Genomic DNA, 27,835 nt, shown 5'->3' with positions numbered 1-27,835 from the left:
AAAAAAAAAAAAAAGAGCCTTGAAGTTGTATGGCTTTTAGCATTAGAAAAAAGAATGGAAAGCAGAAATAAAGAAACCTGACCCTGGAACAGGTTTCTAGACAGAGCTGGCATGCCATATGGGCAACCCTACCCCAGAGGAATAGACACTGCCAGAATGTTTTCATTAATTGTGTTACATTGTTAAGGTTCTATTAAATAATTTTTAAACATCTTTATTGGAGTATAATTGCTTTACAGTGATTAAACATTTTTATTTGAAAAATCCATAGTATGTCTTAGAAGGTTTGGATGAGTTATTTATATGTCATTCTGAATTGATCCTGTTGTTTAACACTGCTGAAATCTCTTGAGTTTAGGTTAACAATTTTAAGGGACTTGGATGCCTAGGGAGAGGTCACTGGAAGACATGAGAGCTGTATACTGGAAGGGGAATTATCAGATATATAAACATTTATTTTTTTCACAATTTAAAATTTTTGCAATTATTTCATAATTGTACTATTAATTAACCAAATGTCCCTTTTATTTGTTAACTTTTATATTGCTGTCACTCATATTTTTATCCTTTGACTTATTTTTCATTTTTATAGATAAAGTGGAGAACTTTAGTGAAGAACATGAAAAAAATAGTCACCATATTTACAAAAATGCTGAAGACAGTACTAAGAAACCCAATGCAGAAACAACAGTGGCTTCTGGATACAAAGCTGATGAAATCAAAGAAACAAATGATACTTGGAACTCCCAGCTTGGAAGGTCAGAATCTCCATCAGAAACATCTTCAATCAAGGGATCTGTAAGAACTGGTTTGTATGAATGGGATAATGACTTTGAAGATAGCAGATCAGAAGATTGTATTTTAAGTTTGGATAGTGATCCTCTTTTGGAGATGAAGGATGAGGATTTTAAAAATCGGTTGGAAAATCTAAATGAAGCCATTGAGGAAGACATCATGCAAAGTGTTCTTAGGCCAAGCAACTGTAGGACGTATTGTAGGGCCAATAAAGCAAAATCCTCACAAGGAGCATCGAATTTTGATAAGCTAATGGATGGCACCAGTCAGGGCTTAGCCAAAGCAAACAGTGAATCAAGTAAAGATGGCCTGAATCAGGCAAAAAAAGGCAGTGTAAGTTGTGGGACCAGTTTTAGAGGGACGGTTGGACGGACTAGAGATTATACTGTTTTACATCCATCTTGCTTGTCAGTTTGTAATGTTACCATACAGGATACTATGGAACGCAGCATGGATGAGTTCACTGCATCAACTCCTGCAGATTTGGGAGAAGCTGGCCGGCTAAGAAAAAAAGCAGATATTGCAACGTCTAAGACCACTACTAGATTTCGACCTAGTAATACTAAATCTAAAAAAGATGTTAAACTTGAATTTTTTGGTTTTGAAGATCATGATGAGACAGGAGGTGATGAAGGAGGTTCTGGGAGTTCTAATTACAAAATTAAGTATTTTGGCTTTGATGATCTCAGTGAAAGTGAAGATGATGAAGATGATGACTGTCAAGTGGAAAGAAAGACAAACAAAAAAAGATCTAAAACGGCTCCATCACCCTCCTTGCAGCCTCCTCCAGAAAGCAGTGATAATTCCCAGGACAGTCAGTCTAGTACTAATAATGCAGGTAAGACTTAAAAAAAAAACTACAAGTAAACGTGTTTTTCAGGCTTAAGTAACAGCTACTTAGTTTCCTCCTGGATACTCAGTTTTAGCTTGTTACTACATTTAATTTTAATAGGAGTACCTATTTAGTGCCAAAGATTACCTTATCCAAAGATAACAGCATTTAAATGTTAATAAAGTCCCACCTTGTAAGGAACCAGTTTGTAAATTGGGGAGTCTTTTCATATTTGTATTTTAATTCTACCATTAGCACTTGAGAATTTTAGTGTGTGTCCGTGTGTGTGTGTGTGTGTGTGTGTGTGTGTGTGTGTGTGTAGGGATAATGAACATCTTGATATTTCAGTTTTGAAAAACTAAATGCAATGGAAACATAAGGATAGATTTTGGTCATCTAGAACTATATTGATACTAGGTGGTTGTAATGAGGGAAGTATTAGAAAATTAAAATAAAAAAGCCTAATCAATAAATGTTAAAAAACATTCTAAAGAAATCTTAAATTTATGAAGTTAAGATTAAATCTTAAGAATCATCCTCGTAAGTTGACTTAATAAAATTAAAAAGTGCTAGTTAAGTATTTATACACTCTTATCAGTGAAAAATTAATTTGTCCCTTAAGGTAGTAGGACCAGTAATGACTTGAAGTCCTTGAGGAGTTGATAGTCTCCACTGAGAGACAAACAAAAGAAATAGGTTAGCTTTGCTATGAGTAAGTCACTACTTGACAAGGGCTTTGTGAAGTGGATTGACTGTTGAGCGACGAAGAGTATGTGAAAGCCTCTGGGATACAGAGGTTATATTTATTTGTATTTAACCAAATACAGTTTTCCTGTATCAGTTTACTTGTTAGAGCTTTTGTCCTTTTAGGGTCATAGAACAAGAGTCATTATGGTGAATTAGAACTATCATAGTAGGGACTTCCCCTGGTGGTCCAGTGTTTAAGACACCACGCTCCTGGGACTTTCCTGGTGGCGCAGTTGGTTAAATCCACCTGCTGATGCAGGGGACACGGGTTCGAGCCCTGGTCCAGGAAGATCCCACATGCTGCGGAGCAACTAAGCCCGTGCGCCACAACAACTGAGCCTGTGCTCTAGAGCCTGTGAGCCACAACCACTGAAGCCCGCACGCGTAGAGCCTATGCTCCGCAAGAATAGAAACTACCGCAATGAGAAGCCCACGCACAGCAGTTAGGAGTAGCCCCTGCTCGCTGCAACTAGAGAAAGCCCGTGCACAGCAACAAAGACCCAGTGCAGCCAAAAATAAAAAAAAAATAAAAAAAAAAAGACTCCATGCTCCCAATGCAGGGGACCTGGCTTCTGATCCCTGGTCAGGGAACTAGATCCCTCATGCCACAACTAAGAGCCCACAGGCTGCAACTAAAGATCCCATAGTATTCTTACATATAGATTTTCTTATAGAGTGTATCATACTTGAGGCTACCTACCATTTTGCTTCATTTGGCCTAAAAATAGGTTTGCTAGATTAGAATCGCTAAAGCTAGAATTACACAGGAGTAGCCCCTAGGAGCCCACCTTACTCCCCACTGCAAAAAAATAAGAGTATTTTCAGAATTCAACGTTGTGTTGAATTGCTTCTGAAGAACTGAAGTTTGCTGCAGCCTTGCTAGTCACTTGAGATATGACTGGGTAGACAGCTTTACATTTGCTTTCTCAGGAAGATGGTTAGTAATTATGTACTGAAACCTGAGCTCCAGTTCTGCTACAGCCTTCTTAGCTCTTATCCTAACCTTGATAGCAAGTTATCCTAAATCATTAGGCTCCCTTTGAAAAACGTCATGTTGATACCAAATAATGTTTAAAAATGAGAGACTGTTTGATTGATATATCCAAAGTTGGAATCTGAGTCTTCATACACTGTATGAAACAGCAAACATTTTTAAGGGTTGGGACAGAGAAAAGTCTTCCTTTTTTTTGGGGGGGGGAATTGATAGTTCATTTTTATTTATTTATTTACATTTTTGGCTGTGTTGGGTCTTCGTTTCTGTGCGAGGGCTTTCTCTAGTTGCGGCGAGCGGAGGCTACTCTTCATTGCGGTGCGCGGGCCACTCACTGTCGTGGCCTCTCTTGTTGCGGAGCACAGGCTCCAGACACGCAGGCTCAGTATTTGTGGCTCACGGGCCCAGTTGCTCCGTGGCATGTGGGATCTTCCCAGAACAGGGCTCGAACCCAGGTCTTCTGCATTGGCAGGCAGATTCTCAACCACTGCGCCACCAGGGAAGCCCAAGTCTTCCGATTTTTAAAAAAATATTTATTTATTTATTTAGGCTGTGCCGGGTCTTAGTTGCCGTACACAGGATCCTCGTTGCCGCGTGCAGGCTCTTTAGTTGCGGCATGTGGGATCTTTAGCTGCGGCATGCAGAATCTTTAGCTGTGGCATGCAAACTCTTAGTTGTGGCATGCACATGGGAACTAGTTCCCTGACCAGGGATCGAACCTGGGCCCCTTGCACTGGGAGCGTGGAGTCTTAGCCACCGGACCACCAGGGAAGTCCCCTTCCTATTTTTTTCTTTTTTGTTTTCGTTTAGGCTAGAAAAAAATATAGCCATTTGGAAATTAGTGTAATCCTTTGGTTAGTTTTGTGGGAGTACCACAGACCACTGAACTACATTGTACTAGGTCATTCTGTATCTTGCCAAGGATAGCTATATCCTTTTTTGGGTTTTTTTAAAAATGTGGCCTCTTCAGATGTAAGCAGGCATTCTTTGAAGGCCAACATGATTAAGTGTACTTAAATTCTAGAAAAATGTTACAGGTGCATATCACCTGATGATGTGTGTGTGTGTGTTTGTGTGTGTGTGTGTGTGTGTGTGTTTAAACTAGACCATGCCAGTGTTAATGTTGATAGATAACTAGCAGTTATATGAACTTTGAAGAACAAATTATTCTGGAAAAGAATTGATTTTGTCAGTGAAGCTGGAGCACATACACAGCAACTAGGTTTCTGATTTTCTTTTAGAGTAGGGGACAAGCAGGGAGTGAGCACGGGAGAATGAGACTTAATATCATTGGAGTATTTTGTCAACTCTGTGGTGCTTTTATTCCTTTTTTTTTCTCCCCACAATATGCTTCTTTCTCCTCAAAATGTTCATAGGTTGTCTGGTAGATAATTTGAAATAATAGAAAGCTAGCTAGTTTTGATTACCATTTCAGAAAACTTGGATTTTACAGAGGATTTGCCTGGTGTGCCTGAAAGTGTGAAGAAGCCCCCAAATAAACAAGGAGATAAATCAAAGGAAAATACCAGAAAGATTTTTAGTGGCCCCAAGCGGGTAAGTAAAGCACTATCGGTGATTTGTATTATTGTTGGAGGGCTCAACTCTTTTTTTATTTAAAAATTACTAGCAAACATCATGGCAATTAAATTTTGTCTTTCAAAGGATATATGTAAATTATTGTTTCAAAGCATTGTAACCATTTTTTGAAGTGTGGTAAAACATATATAACATAGTCTTTATTATATGCAAGTGTACAATTCAGTGACATTAAATACATTCATAGTGTTACATAACCGTCACCGTTACCTATAACCAAAACTTTTTCATCATCTCTAACAAAAACACTGTACACATTAAACAATAACTCCACCTTGACCTTCCCAGCCTTTGGTAAACACAGTTTTACTTTCTGTCTCTATAAATTTGCCTATTCTAGGTGCCTCATATAAGTGGAGTCACGCAATGTTTGTCTATCTGTACTTGGCTTATTTCACTAAGCATTATGTTGTCAGGGTCCATCCCTGTTGTAACATATATCAGAATGTTTCTTTTTTTATGGCTGAACACCAAATTTTGTTTATCCATTCATCTGTAGATGGACAGTTGAGTGGTTCTCACTTTTTGGCTATTTGAGTCCCTGCTTTCAATTGATTTGGATACTTAAGAGTGGAATTTTGGGGACATATGGTAGGTCTTTGTTTAACTGCCGAAGTGTTTTCCACCTTGACTGCACCATTTTTATATTCATATTAGCAATGCACAAGGTTTCCAATGTTTCCACATCCTCACCAACATTTATTTTCTGAGTTTTTTTTTTTTTGATAATAGCTATCCTAATGTGTGGGAAATGGTATCTCATTGTGGTTTGATTTACATTTTCCTAATTATTGATGTTGAGCATCTTTTCATGTACTTGCTGGACATTTGTATATCTTTTTTGGAGAAATGTCTATTCAGTGCCCATTTTTGAATCAAGTTGTTTGGTTTTTTATTGTTGAGTTATAGGAGTTCTTTATATATGAATGTCTTATTAGATACATAATTTGCACATAGATGTTCCTATACTGTGAATTGTCTCTTTACTTTCTTGGTAGTGTGCTTTAATATCAGTGAAGTCCAGTTTATCTATTGTTTTCTTTTGTTACCTGTGCTTTTGGTGTCATATCTAAGAAATCATTGTCAAATTGGATGTCATGTACCTTTTCCCTATGTTTTCTTCTAGGTTTTATAGTTTTAGGTTTTACATTTAGGTCATTGATCCATTTTGAGTTAATTTCTGTATATAGTGTAAGTTAAGGGTCCAACTTCATTCTTATGCATTATATAAGTCATTTTAATATGGTCCAGCATAGGTATTGAAAATAATTTGCTTGACTTTACCTTTTTTTAAAAAAAATTCCTTTACTTAAATAGCTTGTATAGTGTTAAACAGTTTTATTATTGAAAATTGCAGTTAGAAGTTGTTGACATTTTTTGTAGATTGAACTACTTTTAAGCAACTAAAGAATGAGTGTGTCCATATTATCTGGCCTCGTTTTATTTTTATTCTTTTACCTCTGTAAACAGCCAGTTAGGAATCTTTTCAGAGTGATTGTGTTATACTTTTGCAGCCCCAGGTGCTCACCCCCCACCAGAAAAAAAAAATGCTTAATGCTCATTTCAACAGAGCTAACTTGCTCTGGAGCCAGGGGCCAGGGTAGTGTGGTATACTGGCTATAGCCCTTAATGCTTAGGTGAGGTTTTGGTTTATAAAATTGTGTATGGCATGTGTTGATTTCTAGTGTAAAAGTTATACATTTTTTGGTCTCAGGATTACTTCACATTCTTAAAATTTTATTAAGAATCCCAGAAAGCTTTTGATTATATATGTTATTTATCAAATTGGAAGTGAAAACATATTTCAAAGATACTTATTAATAATTCACTTAACAGTAACCCATTACATGTTAATATAACATTTTAGCGAGAATTATTTTCTTAAAAAAAGTAGTGAGAAGAGTAGCGTTGTACATTTTTTGCAAATCTCTTTATAAAGTTTGGCTTAGTAAAAGACAGGTAGATTCTTTGGGATTAGCAGATGCAAACTAGTATGTTTAGGATGGATAAACAACAGTATCCTACCGTATAGCACAGGGAACTCTATTCAGTATCCTGTGATAAACCATAATGGAAAAGAATATGACAAAGACTATATATAACAGTCACTTTGCTGTACAGCAGAAATTAACCTAACATTGTAAATCAACTATATTTCAATAAATTTTTTTTAAAAAGAGCTAGATTCTTATATCCTCTATATTCAGTATTTTTCATTGTTTTAGTTGAAAAATATGAAGAAAATCCAGCCTCACATAGATAAGTAGTTGTATTTTAAGTAGCTTTTTCAGATAATTATGGACATTCTTCGTTGACATTACACCAAAATTGAAAAAAATGGGAGTTTCTTTTTTCTTTTATAAATAAATAAATAAATAAATAATTTTATTTATTTATTTATGCATGCATGCCTGTGTTGGGTCTTCGTTGCTGCGCACAGGCTTTCTCTAGTTGCGGCGAGTGGGGGCTACTCTTCCTTGCGGTGCGTGGGCTCCTTACTGTGATGGCTTCTCTTGTTGCAGAGCATGGGCTCTAGGCGTGCACGCTTCAGTAGTTGTGGCTTGTGGGCTCTAGAGCGCAGGCTCAGTAGTTGTGACGCATGGGCTTAGTTGCTCCATGGCATGTCAGATCTTCCCGGACCAGGGCTCGAACCCATATCCCCTGCATTGGCAGGCGGATTCTTAACCACTGCACCACCAGGGAAGCCCGGGAGTTTTTCTTTTCTAATATTTATTTATTTATTTATCTATCCATCCATCCATTTATTTATTTATTTATTTATTTGGCTGTGCTGGGTCTTAGTTGTGGCATGTGGGATCTAGTTCCCCAACCAGGGATCGAACCCAGGCACCCCCTGCATTGGGAGCGCAGAGTCTCACCCACTGGACCACGAGGACAGTCCCTACCCCAGGAGCTTCTTAAAGATTAGTTGTAACTTGGAGTCTAAAACCGTGCCAGTGAACCTTTCATAATGTTGCATTAAAATCTGTTGGTCTGTCTTGCCTTTGAATGGATCTTTTACACATGCATGCTTTGTAACATTATACATTGGTCATTTGGAAAATACTGGTTAGACTGATTTATCTAAATCTTTCAGTGGTGACACACTTCATTATACAGTATCAAAAATATTAATATCACTGTCAAACTCATTAGAAAAGTCTTTTAAGTATTGGGAAGCTATCAAGTTCACAGTTCTCCAGAATTTTAGTTTTTGCTTAAAAGTTGAAATTTTTTCATTGGCAGAAAATACTTCAGGGAAAATGACTGGCAATGACAGGCCTACTTTGTTCATTTTTGAGAAAATGTCTGCATAATACCCAGGTCTGTATAAGCATAGTTTGTCAGTTTTTTAAGTAAAGAATGGTGTTCAGACAAAAAGTGGCTAGTTCAGCTTGAAACTTGAGCCAGTAGTGGTTTTTTTTGATACAACCACACTTTATATGCAACATAAGTGTTTTAGGCACACTCGTTTTGTCACATAGACCATTAGTGCACTTAGGGTTACGATTTAATCAGTAATTTTCACTCCTTTATCAAGGGCTTTTTTCTTATGTGAAACTGGCATTTTATTTTTTAACTATGAAGTGTGTAGCAGTGAAGAATATGACTACTTATATACAGTTCAGAGCCCCTGCCTTGATTCATGCTAAGACACCAACAGCTTTGCCCAGCATTGCTTTTGCACCATCCCTGCAAATATCAACGAAGTGAAAAAGGCAAACAACATATTATTATTGTGAAAATGGTTTTGTCTTTGTAGACACCCTGGAAGAGTTTCCTGAGTCCTTTAAAGCATTCTACTTTATTTCTCCCACCTCAACTTTTTATTATAAAAAGTTAAAATATACAGAAAGTGTAAAAAAATGTGTTGAATAACTATATTCCTCTATCTAGATTGATCCCCACCCCCCCACCAAATCGTCATAATTACACACAGTCCCCTTCCTCTTCCCCTTTTTCTCTTCTCTTCATGTGTGTGTGTGTGTGTGTGTGTGTGTGTGTATTATATAACATTTTTCCTGTCGTATTTGAAAGTTGTTGAGATAGCATGCATTTCTTAAGAGAAAAGACAGTCTCATACCTAACTGTGGTTATATGATTGTAATACTTAAGAAAATTAGTAATTCTTTGATATAATCCTATGTCCAGGCCATATTCAGTTTTCCTCAGCTGTCTCCAAAATGTCTTTTAGTGCTGTTTTTCTCCCCAAACTATAATCATTTACTTGTTATGTCTCTTTAATCTTGAGTAGTCTCCTCATCTTTTTAAAATTCCCCATGGCACTAGTTTTTTGTTGTTTTTTTTTTGCTTTTAAGAGCCCAGGATATCTGTCTTGTAGAATGTTTCACATTCAGAATTTATCTGATTGTTTCCTGATGATGTAAGTTGTTACTCCACTATATTAAAGTAGTATGGTGTCATAGAACACTGGAAGTAAGTCTCTGCGTTTGATTAGGCTGAGGTTAAACATATTTTGGCAAGAATGCCTCAAAGTAATACTGTGTATGTTGCATCACATCGGAAGGTATGTAATACCTGGTTGTTCCACTCAAAATTGTTTGACCACCTATTGAAGGTTGTGACCACTGGATGTCCCCAAAATAAAAGTATGTTTTTCCTTTTATAATTTAATTAGTAAACTTCTGGGTGTGACTCTGGCAGCATGTGAATATTCTGTTCCCCATTATTGTTTTACCTCATAATTTTAGCATCCATTGTTGATCTTTGCCTGCATCAGTTATTACACTGACAGTTACAGAATGGTGAGTTTTCTAATTGCGATTTCTTCTACATTTAATAACTGGAATTTTGTAAAAAGGAGTTTTCTTTCTCCCCATCCCAACCCCGAACTTCTATCTCTATAGACTCAATAATTTTTACTTATTAAATGTATTTATAATAGATTTGGCCAGAGTAAACCATTTCAAGCCATTTCTTGTGTCCTTTTGATATAGACCCATCATCTTTGAGCTTTTCTTTTGCTTTCTGCACAAAAGATGACCTGGACTTATCTTGTGCTTTCAATCATGGACCCATCCAAGGATCCTTGGTTCTTTTTGTGGGGATTAGTACTTAGAAACCCAGAACTAAGTGCTGGGTGTGTTCATTGCTTCTAGGCTCTTTCACTGGACAGAGCTATGAAATACATTGAAAAATAAACTGAGTTCATACTGATAGTTTCATTTCAAATTTAACATTTCAAAATTTGGTACTTAGCTTTCTTGCTTTATTGTACAGCACACATTACTTTTTAAATTATAACACCAATATTATTATGAAGAGTAAATACACTAAGTGAAGTTAAAATTTCTTTCCAGTTCTTTTTGTCTTTAGATTATTTCACTAATGATGAAGTCATAGTAATGTGTTCAAGAGTTTTGAAGTAATTTTTATCTTGTGTATGTCAATTCAGTATTCAAGTTCATATGTACTTATTTATGTTCATTTTTTTAAACTTAGTTTTAAACTTAATATTGGATATATTTCTTTCCTACTAACACAACTTAGGAGGCAGCAGTGTACATGTACTTGACCCGATTACGAAGGAATCTCTCCGGCCTAAAGTAAATCAGGTCATGCAACCAGGCAGGCAGAAGACCTATTTACTGTTGATGGATAGTGTCAGAGGAAAATTAAGAAAATCATTATTAATTTATGAAACCAAAAGAGCTATGAGATTGAACTCATTTAAAAGATGTAATATAAGTAAAGCCTGCCTTAAAACAATAGTCCTGATTTAATCCCCAAAGAGGCTTCAGTAAATGTTTTAATTTCCTTTTAAACCTCCTATTGAAAGATTTGCCCAAAACCCTCTTTAAGTGGAATTGTGTCAGAATTTTTTCACTTAGATACTACTACTATTTAGGTGGATCAGTAAGATTCAAAAATGAGACTTTGATCCAGAGTGTTATAGTACTTTAGTAAAAAGTAATAAAAAATGCTTTAGATCCCATGGAAGTTATGTATCCTTATGAAAATATCTAGGTAAAGAATTTAGAAGCCTCCTTCAGGAAGAGAGCAGCAAGAAGTTAAAGCAGTATAAAATCCCTAGCTCTTAAAATAAATAGGTCATCCATTTGTCTTCAAGACAGCTAAAAGACTACTTAAGAGTTGTTTAAAAGGAGAGAACCATTGAGAAACAGAAATAGTGGAAATTTAACGTATTGAGTTTTGATGAGTATAAAGGAATACAGGAAATAAATGGGATCAAAGTTTTAAGCATTTATAGATTAACAGAGTGGAAAGAATAGATTTGTTTCATATGTGAGAAATCAGGATTCATGGTTTCGATGTAAAAAAGGATAAGCTCAGTTCTCCAAGGAGTTTTATGTAGGTTATCCCCCAAATCTCCAGAGAAAAAGGAAAGGCAGGGGTCACTAGGTAGGTGGCCATAGGAAATGTACTCAGCAGTTGTTCCATTTCTCCATTATAATAGAAATACCCTCCTGTAGCTGATAGGTCAGTGGGAGTATCTGGGTCTTCTGCATTCTGATTAAAGGCACTAATGACCTCATTTCTGAGTGGTAGAGAGGTGGCCCACGTCTTGTAGTGGCAAATTTTCCTCCTTACCTATCAGGCTTTCTTAGCTCATGTTTTGGATTGAATAAAGCTGTTGTGGAGGGTAGCCCTGTACATTGGAGGATATTTAACAACATCGCTGGCCTCTACCCACCAGATGCTAGTCCTCTTTTCCCCTGCTCTGTGCGCCTCCATTTCAACCAAAAATGTCTTGGACATTACTAAATGTCCTATGGGGGTCAAAATGGGCTCCCCTCTCATTGGGGGTATGTGTGTGTATGTATGATTTGAGAGTAAGTTGTAGACTTAATGCTGATTACTCCCAAATACCTTAGTCTTTACTTTCTGAAAACAAGAGTACTCTACTCTATAGCTATAGTATACCCATCAAAACCAGGAAGCTAATAATAACATTGATATAATAATTCAGTCTAATCCACAGATCCCATTCAGTTTTACCAATTGTCTCATTAATGGCCTTTATAGCAGAACAAATCACACATTACTCCCCCCTCCCCCACATCTCCCAAAGAAAGAACCCATGATCCAGTCCAGAATCACATGTTGTATTTAGTTGTCATAAGTCTCCACCCTCCTTCTGTTTGGAACATCTGTGTCTTTCCTAGTTTTTCCATGGCTTTGACATCTTTGAAGAGTTAAAATCAGTTATTTGTTGAATGTCCCTCAATTTGTGCTTGTCTGATGTTTCCTCCCGATTAGATTTAGGTTTTGTGTATTTGGTGGAAATACCTCAAAAGAGGTGCTCTGTTCTTACTGCATCATACCAGGTGGCGCACAATGTCACTTTGTACCATTGCTATTGATGTTAACTATCCCTTGAGGCCTGTCAGGTTCCTCAACTCCTCATCAAACTTTTACCCACTAGTTTTAGCATTGATTTTTGCCTGAATCAATCTTTACTATGATGGTTGTTGAATTTTTTTTTCTAATTACATCCTGCCTTCTCTAGTTGTTAGTAGAATATATGTATTTATTTATTCATTATGTAGTATATATATTATATATTCATTATATATTCATTTAAGTATTTATAAATTTCTTTATGTCAGTATGAACATGGATTTCTGTTTTATTCAGTCATTTGTTACTGTTATTTATTTAAACGATAGTACTATTATTATTTCGATACTCAGATTTTCTTAGACTTGGCCTTGTTCGTGGTTTTTCAAACTGGCTTTTAACATGGCCCACCACTTTGCATTTCCTTACTAATGACACACAAAGATGTTCAAGGCTTGTGATGCACATTCCCAGTTGTGGAATCAACCATTCCTCCAAGGATCCCTGTTTTCTTTTAGTGGAGAATGATCTTTAAAAATAAAATTTGGTCGCAAAGTATGGTCATTTCTTCTGGGGTGTCATTGCTTCTAGGCCTTCTTTGAGTTAACAGAGCAAGGAAACACGTGAATATATGCATTTTCTTCCTCTCTCCTTCGCCGCCCCCCGCCACCACACAGACATACTTATTTCATATCTATGTATATTTAGAACCATGAGTTCATACTGATACCTCCAATTCTAGTTCAACACCACATGTTTTATTCTAGCCTTCCCACTTTGCACATTTTACTTCTCTTTGCCGACAGTGAGGAATCTGGTTCCCAGTATCCTCAACACATTTACGTATTTGCTCAGTCCTCTTGTATATAGCCAATTTCCTGACCACACAGGCCATCTCCTCAGCTTTAGTGCCACCAGCCAAGAGGTTCCTCTTCCCTCTATCTTCCCATGTTAGAAAACATTAACTTGGGAATTCCCTGGTGGTCCAGTGGTTAGGACTCTGCACTTCCATGGCTGGGGTCCCAGGTTCGATCCCTGGTCAGGGAACTAAGATCTCACAAGCTGTGTGGTGCAGCCAAAAAAAACAAAAAACTAACTTTTTAAGCTTGCTGGCTGTGAGAATTTTCCCCAACACCTCACCAGGTATATAAAGAATTCTGTTCATAACAGAATTGAGGGCTGGCTGGGTAAACACATGTGGCAGAAAGAAGATGAGGAGGTAAAGTAAACTTCTGGTAAGAACATATATGAAATGATTACTCAGAAAAGTTGTCACTTGCAAGGGAGAAAGGTAAAGATAGAGTTTGAGGCATTAGCTTGAAACATACCTGGTTTTAAGTACCTGAGCCTAAGTACCTGTTGTTTCTGTATGTGGTTTTATCATTTGATAATTTTTTTAAAAATATTTATTTATTTATTTATGTTTGGCTGTGTCGGGTCTTCGTTGCTGCACGCGGGCTTTCTCTAGTTGTGGCTAGCGGGGGCTACTCTTTTTTTTTTTTTGCGGTACGTGGGCCTCTCACTGTTGTGGCCTCTCCCGTTGCGGAGCACAGGCTCCAGACACACAGGCTCAGCGGCCATGGCTCACAGGCCCAGCCGCTCCACGGCATGTGGGATCTTCCTGGACTGGGGCACGAACCCGTGTCCCATGCATCGGCAGGCAGACTCTCAACCACTGCGCCACCAGGGAAGCCCAGGGGCTACTCTTCGTTGTGGTGCGCGGGTTTCTCATTGTGGTGGCTTCACTTGTTGCAGAGCACAGGCTCTAGGCACACAGGCTTTAGTAAGTTGTGGTGCGCGGGCACAGTAGTTGTGACTCGTGGGTTCTAGAGTGCAGGCTCAGTAGTTGTGGTGCACGGGTCCAGTTGCTCTGCAGTATGTGGGATCTTCCTGGACCAGGGCTCGAACCCGTGTCCCCTGCATTGGCAGGCGGATGCTTAACCACTGCGCCACCAGGGAAGTCCTGATCATTTGATAATTTTAATGTTTTTTTTTTTCTTTCAGTGCCATCTTATTTCTGATCACTGGCTACAGTTTCCCTGAATCCCATTATTTGTAGTTGCCACATATTGGGTTGGCTAAAATGTACGTTCAGTTTTTTTCCATAATATGGCTCTAGTAGTGCTTAGTTGTCACTAACTTCATTTGAAACAGTTTTGTTAGATTGTATGTGACTGTCATATCAGTGTGCATTTAAAAAAAAAAACAGCAGGGGCTTCCCTGGTGGCGCAGTGGTTGAGAGTCCGCCTGCCGATGCAGGGGACACGGGTTCATGCCCCAGTCTGGGAGGATCCCACATGCCGCGGAGTGGCTCGGCTCGTGAACCACGGCCGCTGAGCCTGCGCTCTGCAACGGGAGAGGCCACAACAGTGAGAGGCCCGCGTACCGCAAAAAAAAAAAAAAAAAATCAAAATTGGTGAATTTTTCTGTAGCCATTTTAATATTGAAGATGGAAGAAAAAAGCAACATTTTCGGCATATTATGCTTTATTATTTCAAGAAAGGTAAAAACACAACTGAAGCGCACGAAAAGATTTGTGCAGTGTATGGAGAAGGTGCTGTGACTGATCGAAGGTGTCGAACGTGGTTTGCAAAGTTTTGTGCTGGAGATTTCTCGCTGGACGATGCTCCACAGTTGGGTAGACCACTTGAAGTTGATAGTGATCAAATTGAGACAGTAATTGAGAACAATCAACGTTATACCACGTGGGAGATAGCCGACATAATCAAAATATCCAAATCAAGCCCTGAAAATAATTTTCACTAGCTTAGTTATGTAATTGCTTTGATGTTTGGGTTCCACATAAGTTAAGCAAAAAAAACCTTCTTGACCATATTTCCACATGCGATTCTCTACTTATTGTAATGAAAATGTTCCGTTTGTAAAACAAACTGATGGGTGATGAAAAGTGAATACTGTACAATAATGTGGAATGGAAGAGATTGTGGGGCAAGCGAATCACCACCAACCACACCAAAGGCTGGTCTTCATCCAAAGAAGGTGATGTTGTGTATACAGTGGGATTGGAAGGGAGTCCTCTATTATGAGCTCCTTCTGGAAAACCAAACGATTAATTCCAACAAGTACTGCTCCCAGTTAGACCAACTGAAAGCAGCACTGGACGAAAAGCATCCGGAATTAGTCAACAGAAAACGCATAATCTTCCATCACAAGACCGCATGTTTCTTTGATGACCAGGCAAAAACTGTTACAGCTTGGCTGGGAAGTTCCGATTCATCCGCCATATTCACCAGACATTGCACCTTCGGATTTCCATTTTTTTTGGTCTTTACAAAATTCTCTTAATGGAAAAAATTTTCAATTCCTTGGAAGACTGTAAAAGGCACCTGGAACAGTTCTTTGCTCAGAAAGATGAAAAGTTTTGGGAAGATGGAATTATGAAATTGCCTGAAGAATGGCAGAAGGTAGTGGAACAAAACAGTGAATACGTTGTTCAATAAAGTTGTTGGGGAAAATGAAAAATGTGTCTTTTATTTTTACTTAAAAACTGAAGGAGCTTTTTGGCCAACGCCGTATGTGCTGATAAGCTTAAATCATTTTTTCTGCCTGCCCTGCTTTTTGTTTGATTTCTAGCTTTCCATTCAGCTGCTGCCAGTTTGCTCTCTTCCTAAGGGATTATCTGTATAATCATCCCAACTAACCTTCTGTGCTTGGAGGGTTATATTTTACCTTGGGCTTTGGCCATCTTATTTTGCCCGTTAAGACTATTTGCTGGGTCATTGATGAAACTAACCATAATGTCAATCTCAGTTTCAGTTCTCAAATATTTATAGCTTCACTTTCATCATTTCCCTGTGGTTTAATGCTGGGCCCATGTGGTTCTGTCTTTTGTTTGATTCTCAAAAGAACATTCTGGACTTTTTTTTCCTCTTCCCTCCTGTCATTCAATATGACATAGGATAGTGGGTTTATGGGCAGTTGAATTAAAACTTGATTATCAGTATAAATTATGGTTATATATTTAGCTGTATTCAAAAGTTAAAATTGTATAAAGCTGCAGTTTTAAAGTTAAGTATAGTTTTTATAGTTTTGTAAACTCATTTTTTTTTGTTTTATAAAATGAGTTTATATATATAGGTTGTCAACTTAAAAACAGAATCTTACAATTGAAGAGATTTTAAAGGACAGGTAGTTCCACCTCTCACCCAAGAACAGATGTTCCTTTATAGTATCCTTCTCCAGCAATTAGAACTCACTCTGATGAAGCAGCTTATTTTTCTGTCAAATTGTTTTACTCATGGTTACCTTTGTTCTGTGTCTGGGGATTCATTGACCATCCTGTGATCCAGTCATCGAGATAGCAGTATGAGATTCACTATAGTCTCATGGACTAGAAACCTGAGACATAGATAAATGTGAAGCCTGAAAAAAAGAGAGACTGTAAGCCATTGGTCTGCTGATGAGGGATGCTGGCCAAAGTGTAAAAGTAAAAAGCAGGTTGGTGAGTCAAAAAGTTGTTGAAGCTGAGCGTGTTCTGGCTGAGCCTGGGTATGGAAGAGGGTCAGTTTTAGTTGACTTTTCGTTGTCATTGTTTTTACATAATACCTGCATTTCACAGTACTAGGTACTGGGGATATAAAAAGGAGAAAAATAAGTAAGTGTCTTAGAAAGTGAGGTAGAATGTTTTTTCCCCACGGAAACTTTTGAGTAGTCTTAGTATTTCATACTCATTATGTTTGTTCCAAAGCAGGAGTATCTGTCTTCCTTTTATATAGGTAGTATTTAACTTAAACATTGAACCAGGTACTTAAGTCATTGATCTGTATTCTATAAAGATGTAGGAAAGTGTAAGTTATTTTCTTTATGAGATCTAATTCAGGTGGTTTTTTTTCCTGTAATATTTTTTTCTGGAAGGATTTTAATAAGGAATAAAAGCACCATTAATCTTTTTATTTTCTGTAGTTCAGGTTCCTTTAAAGTTTGAAAGTTCAAAATATTTCACTATAACTTATTTCCCAGAAAGTGAAGTTTGAAATGAGAACATGTAGCCATGGGTTAATCAAGAACATGGGAACTCGAACAAACATTTGACAGAGGGAGAGAGAGAGAGAGTGTGTGTGTGTGTGTGTGTGTGTGTGTTAGGTTGTTTATAGTTTGGAATTTGGTTTTCTAGTTTGTAGTACATTTTATTTAGAGTTCATTGGGATTCTGACATCCAGAAAACTCTTTGCTGAACTTTCTTTAATTGATAGTCTTATGACTTTATGCTAATGATGACCATAAATTAACATTAGATGTAAAATATTGGGAGTTTTTGGGGGATGGTGACCATATATTTTTTCACCTTTAAATTCTTAGTGTCTGAGATACAGAAGGTGTTCATAAATGTTTATTTCTAGGATTTTTGGAAGTATCTTTCAGCAAATAATCTTCATATAGTACTAAATGTTTGGCTTTTTTATGTTTGAAAATTGGTAAACGTCAAATTTGGGAAAATTTTAGCCAATATTCTTAAAATAGTTTTTGGCTCTCTGTCCCCCTCTGGGGACTCTTAATATACTTGTCTCGCTTGTATCAGCCTAAAATCAACACGTATAACCTGTAGTCTGACAGAATAAGGCTTATTGACATATTGCAATAAAGGATACTGCACAGCAGAGAAACCAAGGGGCATCTTACCAAAGAAAAGTTTTTGTAGGATTTTGGGGGAACTGGGGAGTTTGGGTAAAATTTAAAAGAAACAGTGTTTGAGAGGTTCAGGGCAAAGTACTATCTGTGAAGGGAGTTAATTTTTACTTTCTCATACAGTTATTGGGCTGGGTGAACTTGTCCCAGTGTGTGCTGACATTCTTTCCATCTTTTTAATTTTTTCAGTCTTGGTTTCATTTGGAGATAGTTTAGATAGTTTCTGTTGCCCATTTTCAGGTTCTTCTACAGCATCTAAGCAGCTATTAATCCCATCTCTGAAAGTTTAGTTTGGGTCTATTTTATATCTTTCTTGTCTATTTAACGTACTCAGTTGTTTTCCCTACTTTCTTACATATGTGGAATATAGTTACAGTTATTTTCAGTGTCTTTGTCTCCTAATTCTGTCATCTGTCTTGTTTCTGGGTCTGTTCTTATAGTGAACAGAGACAAATTTGGTAGAACCAGATTGAAAATAAATGAGGAAACTGTGTTAAGAAAAAGTAAGGAATAGATGAGTTGAAGCCAAAATTCAAGCCTTTTTGTCTTGATGGATTTCCTGGGGATCTACCACAAATACAACTTTGAGCTTCTTAGAAGCCAGGGCAAAGAAGATTATCAGTGGCCCGTTTGCTTTTTAGGAGGGGAGATTAAAAACAGAAAACTCTTACTACCCTTGCACCAGGTATGGGTTATGTTTTCATCTTTTTCTGTGCCTCAGCTAAGAAGTATTGCTATTTCATTTATTATTGATGGGCTGTTTAATTAACATTTGATTTAAGAACTTAAAAGAAGAATATCTTTATCCCTTCCCATTTTGTAGGATTGCCTGTATTAAACTTGAATTCATCTTTTTATTACTCTTTGATTTCTTAATTTAACCATTGTCTGAATTTGATTTAGTTGTTTCATGGAAATTAAAATATTAACTGATAGAATGATGATTTATACTTTTTCTATTTTACAAGTTTTCTGAGAGAATTTTTAAAGATTTTTAATATTTTTTATCTGGAAATAATTAAAAAATAGTTTGTACTTGGAAATAATTTCAAAATTACGGAAGAGTTACAAAAATAAAATAGTACAACAAACATTCTTTATGAATATTATATTAATATTCGCTTTTTCATTTGTTCTTTCTCTTTGTATGTATATTCATACGTATGTATTTTTTCTGAATATTTAAGGGTAAGTTCATATATATATTTTTATATATATAATTAGCCCTTTACCCTAAATACAGTGTGTACTTCCTAATCAATTACATATCCACATCACAGTAATCATCTTTAGTAAATTTAACATTGTTCCAGTATTTTTACCTAATCTGTTGTGTCAGTTTTGTCAGTTGACACAGTAATGTCCTTTGTAGCATTTTCTCGTCTCTGCTACAGGATCCAGTCTAGGGTGAGGTATTTCATTTAGCTGTCATTCATTTAGCTGTTTAGCTGTGTCTTTAGTCTCTTTTAACCAGGAACATTTCTGTAGTCTTTCTTTGTCTTTTATGACATTGACATCCCCTGATCCCCCTTTAAAAAAAAAGCTTCTCACTTTGGTTTAATCGAAGTTTCTTCATGATTGTATTCAGGTTATTCATTCTAGGCTGGGATACTGGGTAAGTGATGAGGTATTCTTTTCAGCGTGCCACCTCTGGAGAATGTTAATTATGATCACCCAGTTAAGGGGTTGTCTATTCCTCTGCTGTATAATTATTTTCTTCCCCATGCAACTAAAAAGCAGTCTTTGAAGAGACTATTCAAATACCTTGTTCTTCATACTCTTAGATTTAATATACATGATGATGCTTTCCTGATAAAGTGTTTGCTGTGCCACTTGCAAAATATTCATTTAGTCAGTTTTCCCCATTTATTGTTTGGTTGTTTTATTTTTCTTTTATCAGTATGGACTTACGAATCCCTGCCTCTTTAATGGTTCAGAATTCATTATTTATTTTGGAGGTACATTTGTCCTGATTTGGCTAGTCTGGCTCTTCTGTCACTGTGACATACCCCATCATTCTATGGGCATTTTCTTACTTATTGACATAACACAGTTTTCCAGATTCATATTGTACCTGCTCTGCTCCAGCCCTGGAATTAAGCCCATTCTCTGAGAAGTCTCCATTCCCTTTAGTGGGGAATGGTACTAGAGACCAAGATCTGGGCAGTAGATGTGGTCATCACTTCTTGGCCCTTTTAGTAATAGATGGAGATAGGAAACATTCATGTATATGCATATAGATTCCTGCATATGCACGTACCTGTTCTAGAAATCATGAGTTCACACTAACTTCAATATTAGTCCATCCCTACAGGGTTCTTTCTTGCCTTCTGTCTTAACCCTGACTCCCAGCAATATCAACACTTTTACTCAAATCTATAATACATCTAAAATAGTTTGAGAATTGCTTTGTCCATTCCACTACAATAAATAACTCTACTACTGTGTTTAGGATTTATTTGTAATCCTGCACTTGCCCTACCCTACGCTGCCACTGACCCAAGGTATAAAGTCAAATACTGTGTTCATAAGTAATTTAGATGAGTTCTGTCTGCTTGTCTTTTCTTCCTATCTTCCCTTCATTGTATTTGCTATTCATTTGAATTATGAGTAGGTTTATGTGTTCTGGTTTGCTTTCACTTTTAGGTTTTTTTTCCCTTTCATTCTCATTTATTTAATTTATTTGGTTGAATATGTACAACATTAGCATGCTTCCAGAAGTCAGCACTATACCAAAAGGTAAGTTCAATGAACGGTCACTTCATTGAGTGATGTTCTAGCCCATCACTCACCCTGGTAGGGACTTCTCTGCTTTATCCTTTCTGTATTTCTTTTTATAAAGATAAGCACAAATTTTCTTATCTTCCCCCTTTCTTATATAAAAGGTAGCATCTGTATGTGCACTTTTCTTTCTATTTAAATTTTTATTTAGTAATAACTCTTGGAAATTGTACCCTGTGAGTTCATAGATCTTCCTCAGAATATATATGTTTACACTTTTTTTTTTTAAAGTTGGCTTTAGATTGTTTTTTTCCTTGGTTTTTTCCTTCTTCTCTTAAATGTTCTTTATATCCTTCAAATTGTTTCTTTTAAGGTTATACGTGTGTAGGTTATATATATACAAATCCAGTGTTGGCAAAATCTTATATATTCAGCACATCCCTATCATTATTTAGTCCTAATTTCAGTTGTAGCATTTGCCTCAACTACTGTGAAAGAAATCTCAAGTTAGTTTTTAATAGGTAGCTTATTTTTCTGTGGCATATCAGACCTTGGCTGTTTATCTCTGGACTATTTTCAAGTTGCTGTATTGTCAGAGACCCCTTCCTCTGTGGGTGATTTCCTACCATCTCTAGAGTATTGAAGAGTACAAATAGTAAGAACGGGAAGGGGAGGCAAAGAACCATCCCTAGAAGGCCAGGACCCAGAAGGTGTACCCTACTTTTTTGTTCATTCATTCACTAGAACCTGGTCATGTGCCCACACAAGTAGCAAGAGATGTTGGAAAATCAGGGCAAGCATACGTCCAGCTAAATACTCTTAAGAGGAAAACGAAGGGGAGAATGAACATTCTCTATCTACCCATAGGTGTCTCAAGATATTTTCAGCTTCTCTTTTCGTGTTTCTAAATTTGATAAATCATCTCCCTAATACAACTGGTCCATTCTACATTTAGTGACATTTTTAGTTGTAAAACTGATGCTTATTTCAGCCGATTTTTCATCATGGCTCATTCTAGTATCTTTTTATTTAACAATTGTTGAATTGTAGGCTTAGTTGTATTAGTTTTCACAAAGGGCCAAGTATTGGATTTTATGCTTTGTTACCTGGACTTTTTTAGAGCTTATGTTCAGGTTATGCTATTTCAAGGTGATATTCTGATGTGGCAATGCTTGCTTTTATAAAGTTTTATAATATTGATATAAATACTTTTGAAGTTAAAACAACTGAGTAGTAGGTGTATTGTTCTTCTTGTGGATAGGAATTGACAGTTTCTTCATAAAAATAGCAGCTGTATCTTTGAAAGGTTTATCTGTAGCACTTAATTGAATCAGGCAGAAAAGAAAGATTTTCAGCTCTACTTCTCCCGTATACCTTTGGATTATATTCTTTGCATAGTGCTCTATCTTAACATATTCTAAATGTCTAGTTCTTAGCAGTACAGACATTCTTGGTTTTAGTTTAGGGATAGCTGCAGTTTTTCCTCATATAATTTAATGCCCTGAATATTTAACAAATTATGGAAATTTACTTTAAGGCTTTTTTGGTCATAGTTTAAGACAATTTGAGATTATATGATTATGCTTAAAAGAAAGCTCTAAAGAGCTAAAAGGTACCCTAATCTTTGTAAAACTTTCTTCCTCAAATTCCCTCTGCTTCTACTGCCCATCTTTAGGGGGGAAAAAAAAACTTAACAATTTTTTTAAAGAGCCAAATCCAGATTAATTTTCCCTTTTTGAATTGCCACTAAAGTACTGCGCGTGTGCACAAACACACGCACGCACAGTGGTGCGTTGTGGCACTTTGCTTTTTCAGAACTCTTCTAGTTTTAGAACGTGCTGATTGAATTACTGGTGGGAGTGCAATTCAGTTATGACATCCTTGTGTGGGTAAGGCTGGATGAATTCTAATCGGCTTACTATATTTGTTCTTTAGTACACAGTATGCACAGTACTCTTTAAAACTCAGAAATACGTTTGGTACTGTTAAAAAATTCATATGGCTTAAGAGCGGTTATTCCAATTTTTTTCCCTTTTGAGAGCCAGCTCAATAAAGGATAACATAATACTGTAATTTCTTCTTAGCTTTTCGTGAAGGAACTCTTCTTACCTCTGCTTTATAATTGTGATTTAACAAGCCAATCTGTTAACCACAGCCTTGGCATTATAATTGTAAAAACCAGTTTTTATCCATTGTTTTTGTAGATACTGGATTCTCTCTCATGGATAAATGCTCTATGGGTCTGTCACCGGCATATTTTTTCCTTAGCTGTAATACAGTGTTACATTTGAGGTTCTTGTTTGTCATGCCCCTGGAGAACTGAAAGAAGAGAATAGTATGTTTAAGATTACTAGGACTGAAATGTGCTACAATGATTGCAAATCTTTAGAATGTTAGAGTAGTCTTAAGAGCTTTCTGCTTTTTTTGTTCTAAGTATTCTTCCCATTACATTTCAGAGGAAACAGAATCCACAGATCTTTTAACACAGAAAAGTTAAGGAATCTGGTTAATATGGTGCATCTGCTTTTTAAACCAGAAAAAAATTAACAAGAATTACAGATAAGCCTGGTGGTGTAATCAGAATGACCCAGTTAAAGCTCAGCTAGGTTGCTGAATGATAGGAGTGATTTCATTTTCCATGAAAAGTTGATTGCTATCTGGTGTATTTGCAGATACTGTACACAGTCACTTTCACTGAGTGACATTATTATGTGACATAGTAGTGTTGTATTGTTTCCATATACAATTCACTTAGGTGCATGTGGAATTGTTATACCATTTGGAATGATGTGAAGAGCTCAGAGTCGGTCAGTGTTGTCATAACTTAACCTCTGCCACCACCCCCCACCCCATGTGTATGTATTAGCCACATCCAGATGTTATTTTTTATTTTAATTTTTAGATAGTAGGGTGTATCTTCATCTCCTGCTGCCGATGGTAAACTCTATATTAACCTTGTAAAACTTAGAAATAATTAATAGTTGAGGAACAGTTCTTATTGGATTCACTTTCTTTTAGATTAATCATTAGCATTAAAATGGCAAAACCTTGTAAAAACTTTTAAAATAATAGTATTTACTAAGCTGCCTAGTTCAACAGAGTAAACAAAATGTTCATTGAATGTGTCTTTTGAATATAACTTATGCAGTTATTCTGTATACTTTTAAGCTTCAAAGCCTTTTCAAAGTTTTTTTTTTATTGTGGTAGAAAACACAACATGAAGTCTACCCTCTTAGGAACATTTTAAGTGTACAGTATTGTTAACTGTAAGCACAGTATTGTGCCACAGATTTCTAGAATTTTTTCATCTTGCATGACCGAAACTCTATACCCATTGAATAGTAACTTCTTACTTCAGTCTCCCTCCAGCCCCTGGCAACCACCATTTCTGTTTTTATGAGTTTGACTAGACATCTCATAAGTGGAATCATGCAGTTTTAAAGTCTTTCTGTGACTGGCTTATTTCATTTAGGGTAACATCCTGAAGGTTCATGTTGTAGTATATGATAGGATTTCCTTTTTCCTCTTTTATGGCTGAATAATATTCTGTTGTATGGATATGTAACATTTTCTTTGTTCATCTGTTGATGGATAGTTAGGTTGTTTCTACCTCTTGGCTGTTGTGAAAAATACTGCATTGAACATGGGAGTGCAAATATTTTTATGAGATCCTGCTCTTAATTCCTTTGAATAAATACCTGAAAGTGGGATTGCAGGGTCATGTGGTAGTTCTACTTTTAATTCTCTGAGAAACCTTCATGCTGTTTTCCATAATGGCTTCATTATTTAAATTCACACCAACACTGCATGAGGGTTCCAATTTCTCTGCATCCTTGCCAACACTTGTTATTTTCTGTTCTTTTGCTAGTGGCCATCCTAATGGGTGCGAGGTAATATTTCATTGTGATTTTGATTTGCATTTCTCTTATGATTAGTGATGTTGATCATCTTTTTGTATACCTATTGGCCATTTCTTCTTTGGGGAAATTTCTGTTCAAGTCCTTTGCCCATTTTTTAGTCAGGGTTTTTTGTTTTGTTTGTTTTTGCTGTTGACTTATAGGAGTTCCTTATATATTTTGGATAATAATCCCTTATCAGATATATGGTTTGCAAATATTTTCTTCCATTCCGTAGGTTGCATTTTTCTCTCTTGATTGTTTTCTTTGCTGTGCAGAAGCTTTTTATGATGTAGTCCTACCTGTCTATGCTTGCTTTTGTTGCTTGTGCTTCTTGGCAAGAAGTCATTGCCAAGACCAATGTTACGTATTTTTTTCTCCCATGTTTTCTTCTAGGAGTTTTTAGCTCAGGTCTTATGTTTAAGTCTTTAATACATTTTAGTTGATTTTTGTGTATGGTATAAGATACGGGTCCCATTTCATTCTTTTGCATGTGGATATCCAGTTTTCCGAGCACCATTTATTGAAGAGACTGTCTCCATTGGTGAAGATCATTTGACCATATATATGCGGATTTATTCATAGGCGTTCTATTCTGTACTGTTGGTCTATATATTTGTCTTTATGTCAGTACCCTACTGTTTTGATTACTGTAGCTTTGTAATGTTTTGAAATCAGCAAGTGTGGGGCCTTTGGTTTTTTTGTTCTTTCTCAAGATTGTTTTGGCTATTCAGGGTCCTTTGGGATTCCATATGAAGTTTAGGTTCATTCTATTTCTGTAAAAATTATTACTGGGATTTTGACAGGAACTGCATTGAATTTGTAGATCACTTTGGGTAGTATGACCATTTTAAGAGTATTAAGTCATCTAATCCATGAACAAAGGATGTCTTTCCATTTCTTTGTGCCTTTATTTTCAACATTTTGTAGTTGTCAGTGTACAAATCTTTTGCCTCCTTGGTTAAGTTTATTCCTAAGTATTTTATTCTTTTTGATGTTACTGTGAATGGAATTTTCTTCATTTCCTCTTTTGATTGTTTTTTGTTAGTGTATAGAAATGCAAATGAGTTTTGTATCATACAGCTTTATTGAATACATTTATTTGTTCTCACAGGGTTTTTTTTTTAATGGAATCTTTATGGTTTTCTATATACAAGATTATATATGTGAATAGAGAAAATTTTACTTCTTTCTTTCTGATTTGGATGCCTTTTATTTCTTTTTCTTGCCTAATTACTTTTGCTAGTATGTAGAATCAGTGAGCATCAGCATCCGTGCCTTGTTCCTGATCTTAGAGGAAAAGCTTTCAGTTTTTCATTGTTGAGTATGATGTTAGCAGCAGGCTTTTAAAATATGACCTCTATGTTGTGGCAGTTTCCTTCTGTTCCTGTTGTTGAGTGATTTTTTCATGAAAGAGAGTTGAATTTTGTTAAATACTTTTTCTGCACCAATTGAGATGATTATGTGATTTTTGTCCTTCATTCTGTTAAGGTGGTGTATCACATTAGTTGGTTTTCATATGTTGAACCATCCTTACATCCCAGGGACACATCCTACATGGTTATGGTGTATGATCCTTTTAATGTGCTGTTGAATTTAGTTTTCTAGTGTTTTGTTGAGGATTTTTGCCTCTGTATTTATCAGGCATATCATTCAATTACTTTTGAGATGAATTAGAACAGTATATCCCAGTCTACTTTTTGTAATAATAGTATTTGTTAACAGAGTGTGTTCATGTCAGTTATCCCTTTTATTGCAGTCCTCTGTTATGTGGGTAGACCATATACTCCAATTCTTTTTATGAAGATGCTGAACTCAGAATTGCACATCATCACATAACAATTATTATAACTTGAATTATCAGCAATAAAACTTGTATAGCACATATTGTTTCAGGCACTCTAATATGTGTTTTACATATATTCATTTAATCCTCACAACAACCCTTTACAGTCGGTACTGTTATTAACCCCATTTTACAGATGAGAAAGATGTTTAGTAACAGGCAGTAGTAGAGCTTACTATTTATCTGGACCATCTGGTTCCTGTGTCTCCTTTATAACTGTTAGGTATATATTGCCACTCACAATTAACTGGAAGGGGGTCTGTTTAATTTATATATATTTTTTGGTATTAATCTTTTTAAAATTTTTATTGGAGCATAGTTGATTTACAGTGTTAGTTTCAGATGTACAACAAAGTGAATCAGTTATTCATATACATATATCCACTCTTTTTCAGATTCTTTTCCCATATAGGCCATTACAGAGTACTGAGTAGAGTTCCCTGTGCTATCTAGTAGATCCTTATTAGTTATGTTTTATATATAGTAGTGTGTATATGTCAGTCCCAATCTCCAGGGTCTGTTTAATTTAGAACGTTGACCTGACTGTGCTATATTGTTACCTGTGGAACCAGATAACCTTTTTGTTATCCAAAAGATGGTTTGTTACCTGAAATCAGTGCTTTTAAGTAAAGTGCTTAAGCCTTGAGGCACCTATTCCTTTCAAAAGTCTGTTATCTTCCTGAGCTTATGGCTGTGCTTTGGGGATTAGAGGTTGCTTAAATGGGGGATCTAACAGTTAGCAGGCATGTAGATTATATAGATAATGTTTGAGAGGAAAATAGTAAGGAATACAGCTAGGTTTAAAATTTTATGTTCAGTCTGCTCTGTACGGTTGTGCCTTAGGGGGCCTGATCAAGTCATTGCATGAGTGCATAAATTGCTTTAGATTACTAATGCTGCATTACTTTATGCTAACCTGATATATAAGAATAATACGTTGATATACACAATACAAATGAGACTGCTTTATGTAAGTTTCACAGTAGATTCCTTTTAGCGTTAAGATTTTCTGACAAATTTAATATGTGAGTCAGTTTAAACTTTATCTTTTGAAAAACCAGTTCTTTTGGAGCTTACACTGTTGTCTTTGTCACAGCATGGTTATTTTGAAGATAATATTTGTATAAAAAGATAGCTTTGTACGATGCTTAATTCCAATTATGTTACTTCACTGCCGCTAATAAGGGAAGATGGTTAATTTTTTAATGCAGATTTTTGGCCAGTCTTGAAGTATGTTTCTCTTGTACTCTTTTTTTTTTATGTAGTACTGAAAGTATGAAGATCATTAATTAATTACACTCTTAAAAACAAAAAATTTCTAATGAGATTATTTATTTGAAGTTTAAAGGACATAATTTAATATCACTTTTGTAAAGGATGGAGAAAATGTCAGTCTATTTAATTAGTCCCCTTTTGAAAGTGAGGATTTGTTCCTTTTATAC

At 36.2% G+C, this 27,835-nt stretch overlaps 1 protein-coding gene and 1 non-coding gene across 4 annotated transcripts in view; both read left to right on the top strand.

Annotated features, from left to right (window-relative positions):
- Window positions 1-27,835, top strand: part of WAPL (WAPL cohesin release factor) — a 77,278-nt gene that overhangs the window by 24,343 nt on the left and 25,100 nt on the right. For 2 of the 3 annotated variants that reach the window (XM_029245234.1, XM_029245235.1), the window contains exons 3-4: window positions 593-1,633; window positions 4,801-4,919. In XM_029245234.1, coding sequence (XP_029101067.1) covers window positions 593-1,633; window positions 4,801-4,919 — 1,160 coding nt within the window. The remainder of the gene's footprint in view (window positions 1-592; window positions 1,634-4,800; window positions 4,920-27,835) is intronic. The other variant, XM_029245236.1, reaches the window with a different exon arrangement.
- On the top strand, window positions 13,259-13,331 carry TRNAG-UCC. Its single transcript has one exon. It is a non-coding gene; the product is annotated as a tRNA-Gly (tRNA).

This window comes from Monodon monoceros, unplaced genomic scaffold, assembly GCF_005190385.1.
Source record: "Monodon monoceros isolate NGI ecotype Baffin Bay Population unplaced genomic scaffold, NGI_Narwhal_1 Super_Scaffold_4, whole genome shotgun sequence".
Classification (NCBI taxonomy): Eukaryota; Metazoa; Chordata; class Mammalia; order Artiodactyla; family Monodontidae; genus Monodon; species Monodon monoceros.
Note: the sequence above shows the minus strand (reverse complement) of the source record. Positions and strands in the feature narration are given on the sequence as shown.